Genomic DNA, 8,316 nt, shown 5'->3' with positions numbered 1-8,316 from the left:
CGGGGCCTTGATCTGCCCCACAACATCCCTTCCCTTCTCTTCCCCCCTCCCCTTCCACCACAACAGACTTACCAGCTGGATGCAGCTCTTCAAGCTGCAGGACTACATATTGGAAATCAGATCTGTGTTGGCTGATATGCCTTCTTGAAACTCGGCTATCAGTATCAGCCCCCAAAATCTCTATCAGTGAACCCCTAACACACTAAAAGAAAGCAACCAAATAATTTCAGTAGTTCAGTTTGGAATTAAATGAGTTATAATTATATTCACTTTGTCAGATGAAGTGAAATTTAAGTCATTTGGTCTAAAGACAATGTTGGTCATCAGAACCAATACTAGAAAGCTTGTTCATTTGCAGATTGAATTTTTAGGAAAGGTATGTTTGAATCTGTTAACTTGTTTCACTCTGTTTTCCTAATTATCTTTGCTTAAATTTGTTGTCTTTACATTTATTTTATTTCTTCTAGAGGGTTTGCAGGATCAGACCTTTAGCCTTTTCTTCGTCTAGAAAGATAGAAGTAGGCACTGAAGACCTACTAAAACTTTACCTATGCTTAACAAACAATTATCCCCCTCACCCTTTCTCTGTGCCCACTATACTTCCAAATCACTTGCATTTATTCATGCACCTCCACTGTCCTATGCTGATATGTGTAGCAATATCAATCCTGGAAATGTGTGCTATTTCTGGAGACTACAGATATTAAAGAATTTTAGAAATGTTTTAATAGTTTTTTTTTCAAAACTGCTTATTTCCCTCTATCTGTATTTTAGAGAGGAATATGGTACTCCAGGGCAGGGGCAGAGAGGGCCTGGCAATGTGGTCACATCGTGTTTAGACTGTGATACATAAGTTCTCGGCACAGAGTCTGGCCTGGTCTCCTGCTTTTTTATGGTTCCAGAGCCCAAGGCCTGACTGCCACAATTGCTCATCCCCTACTGTTGTCCCCTCCTTTCCTCTGCTGCTGAGTTCAGTGGAGAGGTGGGGAAAAGGGGGAGAGTGAACAGCAAAGCTCTGTTTACCTCTGCTCTTTTCTAGAGTTAGAGCCCTTACTCCTCAGGTGCTTATTTGATTTGTGTGTGTTTGTTTATGAATAATTAACAGGTTTATTTCATTTTTACTCTTTTAGATGCCACTAGATCTCTCCCCTCTTGCAACACCAATCATAAGAAATAAAATTGAAGAGCCTTCAGTTGTGGAGACAACTCATCAGGACAGTCCTTTACCTCATCCAGAATCCACTACCAGTGATGAAAAGGTCAGGAACCTATTTTTCAAGATTCAGAACTACTACTGATAAAGGACATTGACTGATGCACTGACTTTTTAAAAAAATTATCATTACTACTTTGATGATCCAGCTATATACTGAACACTAATATTAGTCACATGACTCATTCAGGTAATCAGTTCATAGTGAATTCTAAATTAAATTAAACTCTTAGGAAAGGAAGGGATTTTTGCTTTGTCGGCTTCTCTGAATATTGGTTAATATTTTGAATGCAGGAAGCCTTGTTTAAAGATACAGAGCCCTCAACCCTACAGTTAAGCTTTGCTCACAAGAGTTCTCTGTTGATTATCTTTTACACCTCCCACTGGTCATCCAAAAAAACAAGAGAGAAACAAGACTTAACACTCCTGATATTACTACATTTAAGAGCAAAACTTTTTAAAAGCCCTATTTACATATTATTAATTAGGAAAAAGTGGAAAGAAATTTCAGTTTCTGAAAAACCTTTAGAGGTCAGCTTCAGCATAATTAAAGCTTCTTTATGTCTGAGGATCCTGATTTTCTCTGTTAAAAATTCAAAATTATTTGATTTAAGACCCCCCAAATTTGCATTTTTCGATTATTAAAATAAAATGCCATTTTATTTTTATATATATATATATAGGTATCTGTTGAACACATTTTATTTATATTTTTACAATATTAAAGCAATTTGGAAGCCTACCAGTGCCTTAATCATTCTAATAAAATAAATTCTAAATACCTATATATTTTGGCATTTGATTTTGGTATTTTTATCATGGAAAATCTGAGTTCTCCCTGCCACCTTCACTCACCAGGATGCATGTCCAGCTGCAGCTGTTTGGCCACTGCTTTGTGGCAGTGAGCAGCCCTGATAATGCCAGTGTCCTGCCCCTTCCCATGCCATTGCCCCTCACTCCCAAGCCACAGCCCACCCAGCCTTGCTCCCAACCCACTGGCCCTCACTCCTGACCCACAGTCCCCTGGCCCTGGTAGTACAAGGGGTTCCAGGTGGTCTCCATCCTGCTTGTGATAGCTGCAGTGCTCCAGCTCATGCAGGCGGCAGCAGAGCCAGTCCAGCTCAAGCATGAGCTGGAGGGAGGAGGAGGGGACAAATTATGCCAGGTGGCCTGGCCCCCACCCCCACAGGCAGCATCTCCAGCCACCCCACCCCTGACCCTGAGAGCACAGGCACCAGTCCTAAGTGCTGCCAGCCCTCACTGCCCCCAAAGGGCTCTACCATCCCCTTCCTCCACTGGAGGGACAGGCACCTCTGGGTGGGCCCCAGATGACAATGATGCAGAGCTGGACTCACCCGTGGCACTGAGTGCTGCCTCAGACCCTCCTGCCCTGCTGTAGCCCCAGTGCCTGGACACCTTCGCTTAATGCTGACAGGCAGCTGTGTTGTGTCAGAGGCACGCACACACACACACTTCTTGCACGCATGCACATGCACACATACACACATCTCACAACCCTTTCCTTCCCCTCTGCCACACGTGCCTCACCCCACCACACGCAGCTGCCAGACAGTCCCTAAGTTCTGGCCCTCCACCCCCCTTCTTCCCCCGACCCCATCCCATAGACTTACCTGTATCCAGCTGCTGGGGCTGCTCCCACCACCCTGCCTGGCTGTATTGCCAGCCATATGTGTGCACATGCACGTGGTGCCTTCTGCCTCTGATAGCCCTCCCCCTGCTTCCACCAGCCCCAAGCATCTCCTTGTAGGCTGGAACTCTGCCAGTCTGCAAGGGGAAACCCACAGTTTCCTTCTTCAAAGGAAAAAATCTGGGTTTTGAAAAGTCTGCATTTTACTGCAGGCAAGGAAAACCTGGATCCCTGCTTATATCTATATTATTGGTGTTCTTTACCTTACAAATTGGAGCAGACCTGTCCAACTTTTGAAACGCCAGGGGCAGCATGCCACACAACACTTCGTCCTCCGGGTACTCCCCTTGTTCGCAACTGTTTAATGGAAAAGTTCAGCTATTTAAAGGAACCAAGCTAAGTGTTAAAATAATTTACTTCAAGATGCCATTCATAGTTGTTTTGAGACAGGTAAATTCATGAATTAAAATCCCTGTATTGCTCTTTTTACCAAAATTAGCTTATTTTCTGCCCAAGAATAAGCATTCTAGCACTCTGATATTTACCAGAAAAGAGTTGTAAGGATTTAAATGATAGCTCTACTTTTGTATGTTATTACCATCATTAAAAGAAATACTTAGAAATACTTAGACGCACGTAACAATTGAACCATTCCAAAATGTCAGTGATTATTCATGAGTTCACAGTTGTGTGAAGTGCTGTGGTCATGACGGGATGGGAATGAGTAATCCAGCCCAACATGTCTTGGAGTGGGAAAATAGGGGTGGAGTGCTTGCACCCATGTTATGAGAACACAATGGGGTGAGTGAGTGTTTTCACTTTTCTGAAAGAGTGGCCGAGAGTGTTTTCAGTTTTCTGCTTTCTCTTTCCTCCTATATAGGAGTTCAGTAAACGTAAGTAGCCTGCAGTTAACTAAAGTCTTCAGTGTGCTTGTCTGACTTGGTGAGGAGAGAGGAAATGATTGACCCCATGCTTGTTGGTTCCCAGGAGTTGAGTGAGGCATGGGGAGGGGCTATGGTTGAGTAGGGAGTAAGGACACCGCAAATTATTAGAAAAGATAGATTTTATTGAGCAAACAGTACAAGGGAACTGCAAGAGAGCTCATTGATTTTGTGGGGTGGTAAGGGGAGTGCCAACAAAAGGAAGAAAAGGGGGGCAGTAGAGTTCTAGCTCCATACCAGAATGTCCAATTGCTACAGTCAGGGGAGAAAGGGGCTGGGTGAGGAATGATGCATTATGAGATGCTGGGAGGACTGACTAAACCCATGTCACAGAATGTTTGGTTTCCACACATAACAGTGAACTGTTCAAAACAGTATTTGATGGTTGAGGTACACTTTTGAACTGTTTCAGATAGCTTTGAACTGATTTAACTAACTTATGTTAGTTATGTCTCTGCTTCAGGTTTAAGCCATATTTAAACTGTTCTAAGTGTTACTTATGTCCATGCTCTCAGCATTATAATTCTTTGGCAGTTCTTTACCAAATACATCACACCCATGATGCTGAAATTTCAGTGATATTGTATTTTGGAAACAGTGCTGAAAATTGTTGCTGCTTAATGATGTACTGTAGCTCCTGGTTATCTCTATTTTTGGTTGTATAATTGTACAGACAGACTGAGTTGGTGGTGAGGGGGCTGCATAATGTGTTGCTGCTGAATGAGGACTGGTGAAGTTAAGAGATGTGAGCAGAGTGATGCTGTTTGCTCTCTTGTGAGATTTCAGTATTTTCCTCCTGTTTTCTTACTGAAGTGGGGAAGGCACACCTCTTTCCAGCAGGGCTTGGCTGGGTTAAAAAAAACAAGTTGCTGTCACTCTTTCATTGGTTCTGTGGATTGGTTGTGGCAGTATTTTTGCAGTCCATTAATGCATGTGCAACAGACTTCTAATTATCTTTAGTCACATAAGAAAACTGGATGCGATCGTCTTTAAATTGGCATTTTATTTCTTTTTTCCTACTCTATTTTGTGAGATGGGGCTGGCCAGCTTGTGGCCCACAGGTTCCTGCCTGGCCACCACTCACCCCCAACAACTTCTGATGTTGGCAAGGTCTGCAGGCTCCCCTTTCCTCCTCCAGCTTCTACTTCTTGCCCCCATTCCTGGGGGTGGAGTGTCACAGTCCACACAGTTGGGGAACCTGGGAATTGTGCACAGTTCACAGGGCGAGGGAGCCCATGGGTTGCAGAGGGGTGGATGCTCAGAAGTGGACAGATCTGTTTTGGGAGATCCTTTTTGTTCCATCAGTGTTTAATAGTTGAAATTCTACATCAAATAGATTCAGTTATCCTTACTTTACCTATAAGTCTTTCAGCTTTAAAATAATAAATTTTTTAACTAATTTATTCTTTCAGGGATTTTTAATAAACAAACATTATAGTTTCTTCTTAATAATCTTTGGAGAGGTATATCTTAACTCTATTCAGTATGGTGGCTTAAGAATTGCCAGAATACTCATTCTCCAATTGATATAGCTATTTTATATCCAAAAATTTATTTCTGTAGTATTCAGTTATAACATTGTACAGTATTTTTGTGTGTCCATTTGTACATGGAACATAACAGTGCTAGAAAGTTATTATATGGACTTGTATTTGGATGCAAAATAGTCGTATGTAAGTATAAGCAATAAACAAAGATTTGCATTTTCAGTGGAAAATGAATTTAGAAGTAGTTAAAGTCTTTGGTAAAATACATCCTTCAGTGTTTCCTTGCAGTTTTGAGATGAAGACTTAGTTGTATTGATAGAAGAAATCATTTTCAATTAGGTTTTTGGTACTTTGTGATTGGTTTAAACTTGAAAGGAAAGCTTCCATAGCATCGTTTTAGGACTCTGACAATACATCCCTGTGATCCTTTCTGCCTCTAAAAAGAATATCCTTACGTCTTTTAAAAGTCAGCATTCTGACAGAAATACAAAAGCTCTACAAGAAATTTTGGGGTAATCTTTTGAATGCCACTTGATTGCCTCGGTATGCTCTGTTTTGTTTTGCTTTTTTAAAATTGTGCACATTTCCTTTACTTTCTGTGCCGCTTACATTTATCATCTGCTATTGTTAGCATTTTCAACTTTAAACTTAAAGTTAAAGCTCTTATCAAATTGTGTGTAGAGAGCACAAGGTATAGCTAGCACTCATATGCATCTTTCAGAACATTAGATGAAAGAAAATAGCTTGGAAATAAGACAAAACGTAAGTTGCAAATGTTGCATTTGAGCTCATGTAAACATGCATGGGGTATTAAAACATATTATCTCTGAAGCTTGAAGTCTGTTTCTGGATGGCAAGAAGCAGTTTTCCAGGGAGTTCCTTTAAGTAAAACCCTGTCATTTAATTTAATAAAATAGGCAATTAAAAACATAACTGTTTACTTTTTGTACTTTTTAAGTCTCCAAACATCAGAAGTATAAAAATAATTGTAGTTGTCTTTTAAAATTCAGTGAAGGCACAGCCAAATTTGTAATGCCCTAATATTGTAATGGTTTCATTACTGATTTTTCATCAGTATTGAGGTCTTGCTCATATAGATAACTTTGCATAATGTGACTAAATAAATATATGAATAGCCATGCAATTTTTTTCTTTTTCTGCTGCCACCCTGTTGTTTTTTTCCAGTTAATTAATTTTTCCTGCTTCTTTTTCTGTATTGTTCTCCTAGAAGGGAATTAATGAGTTTCTTTGCTAGTTGTTATACTCTTTGCCATTAATAGGACAGAGTGGGAGGCATGGACAGAATAAGTGTGTGACGTGACTTGCCAGATGTTTCAGGGGCTGATGGGCTGTATAGGTTGAAGCTGTGGTGTTATGTTGGGCAAAGGATGCTTAAAGGAGGAATTTGCTGCCACCTGGTGCATACAAGCTATACAGGGTCAGAGCTCCATTCCTGCCGGGCTTATGAGCAGTTCAAAGCACTTGTATTTCCGTTCTGTACAACAAACCACAGTTAACCTTTAGGAAATCCTCACAGCAGATTACTTCCTGTGCAGTTCTTCCCTGATTTTCCCCAGTCAGCCACTTCAGCCACTTTTGCAGCTGCTTGCCTTTACTCTCAAAGATCTGGATCCAATAGACAGTAGTTAGAGTTTGTTAACTGCATAGAAGGCCTTGATGAGTTTCTAAGGAGTTACCTTAGTTAACCTTTTTTTCAGCATTAGATACCTAACATATTTTCATTTTGGTTTTCTATGGGTTTTTAAAATGTTAAGGAATAGCTGTCTTGCATTATAGGTACTACATTCAAATATTTTAAAAATATGTATTTCTTGGATCATTTTCTAAATAAATTCCCCAATCTACTCAAATAGAATTCACCATTTTAATATCCTAAAAACATTCACATCTACCATAAATTAAATTTCTCAGGGGAAATTATTCTGGGAAAGCCTATGAGAATTGTAGCAACAAATGCAGCTTTTGCCAACTAAGATTTGCTAGGAGAATCACTTCTGAATTCAAAAAACACGATGGAGAAGTAGTAATTTTGCCTTCATGATAGTCAGGTCTCTTACTATGTGGGAATTTATAGATCAATCTCAACAATATCATTTTCACTCAGATAAGTGTCTGCCAGTGTAGCCTACAGGGTACACCATTTTGCAAGTAGACAGATGAAGTCTTTGCTAGCTGCATTTTTATCATAGACTTAATATGTAAATTCTGTGTAGAACACGTTGCAGTAATCACATCTCACAAAGACGGAAAGACATAGATAATTGCAGAAGAAGTCCTATGCCCACAAGGAAAAATAGCAACTTCAACTTAAAGTGTCCTGTCTATTGTTGCTACCTGTACCTCCAAGGCCAACTTAGGATCTCACATTAGGAATTGATTTCAAACTTTGTGAGATTTTTTGGTGGTGATCCTCTCTCTTCTCAACCCATAAGTGATTTCAGTCTCAGGAGCTTGGGACAGAAGTTACACATAAACTGGTTTAAGTGATTAGAAACTGGTTTAAACCTGTAACAGAACATAAATTCTGTGCACATAAACTAGTTTCAAAATAGCCAAAACCAGCTTGAAATAAACTTGGTTGAATGTTGTATCAGACTTAACTGATTTGGCTCAAACCACCACTCTATCATAACTGTATAACTTCTGTCCCAGACCCCTTCTTGGTTTAAGTTAAACCAGAGTCCCCCAGCATCCAAGCATGCCGTCTGGGCTGCTCTTTCTGCTCCAGTGGAGCAGGGATGGACCTGCCCTTCTGCTCCCTAGCTGGAGCAGGGACAGGCGGGGGGGGGAGCCTGACCAGATGCTGGCCATGGAAGGGAGCAGGGAAGAGGGATATTCCCCCCGCTCCTTCCCCTGCCCCACCAGTATGGACCTGCATTTCTCTGCTGGCTGCTCCAGCTGGGGGTAGGGGGGGAGCAACCCCAGCAGTAGTCTGACCAGGAAGTAGGTTTAATTCCTTCCTCCCTGTCTTACCAACATGGACTTGAGCTGGGGTCTGCCTGGTGC

At 41.0% G+C, this 8,316-nt stretch overlaps 1 protein-coding gene across 2 annotated transcripts in view; it reads left to right on the top strand.

Moving 5' to 3' along the window:
* Positions 1 to 8,316, top strand: part of ATF2 (activating transcription factor 2) — a 98,028-nt gene that overhangs the window by 36,702 nt on the left and 53,010 nt on the right. For both annotated transcript variants that reach the window (XM_019522956.1, XM_019522957.1), the window contains one exon: positions 1,131 to 1,259. In XM_019522956.1, coding sequence (XP_019378501.1) covers positions 1,131 to 1,259 — 129 coding nt within the window. The remainder of the gene's footprint in view (positions 1 to 1,130; positions 1,260 to 8,316) is intronic.

The sequence above is a fragment of the Gavialis gangeticus genome, unplaced genomic scaffold (assembly GCF_001723915.1).
Source record: "Gavialis gangeticus isolate Ggan-Ray unplaced genomic scaffold, GavGan_comp1, whole genome shotgun sequence".
Classification (NCBI taxonomy): Eukaryota; Metazoa; Chordata; order Crocodylia; family Gavialidae; genus Gavialis; species Gavialis gangeticus.
The sequence above is the reverse complement of the archived record's forward strand: the minus strand, read 5'-3'. Positions and strand labels throughout refer to the sequence as shown.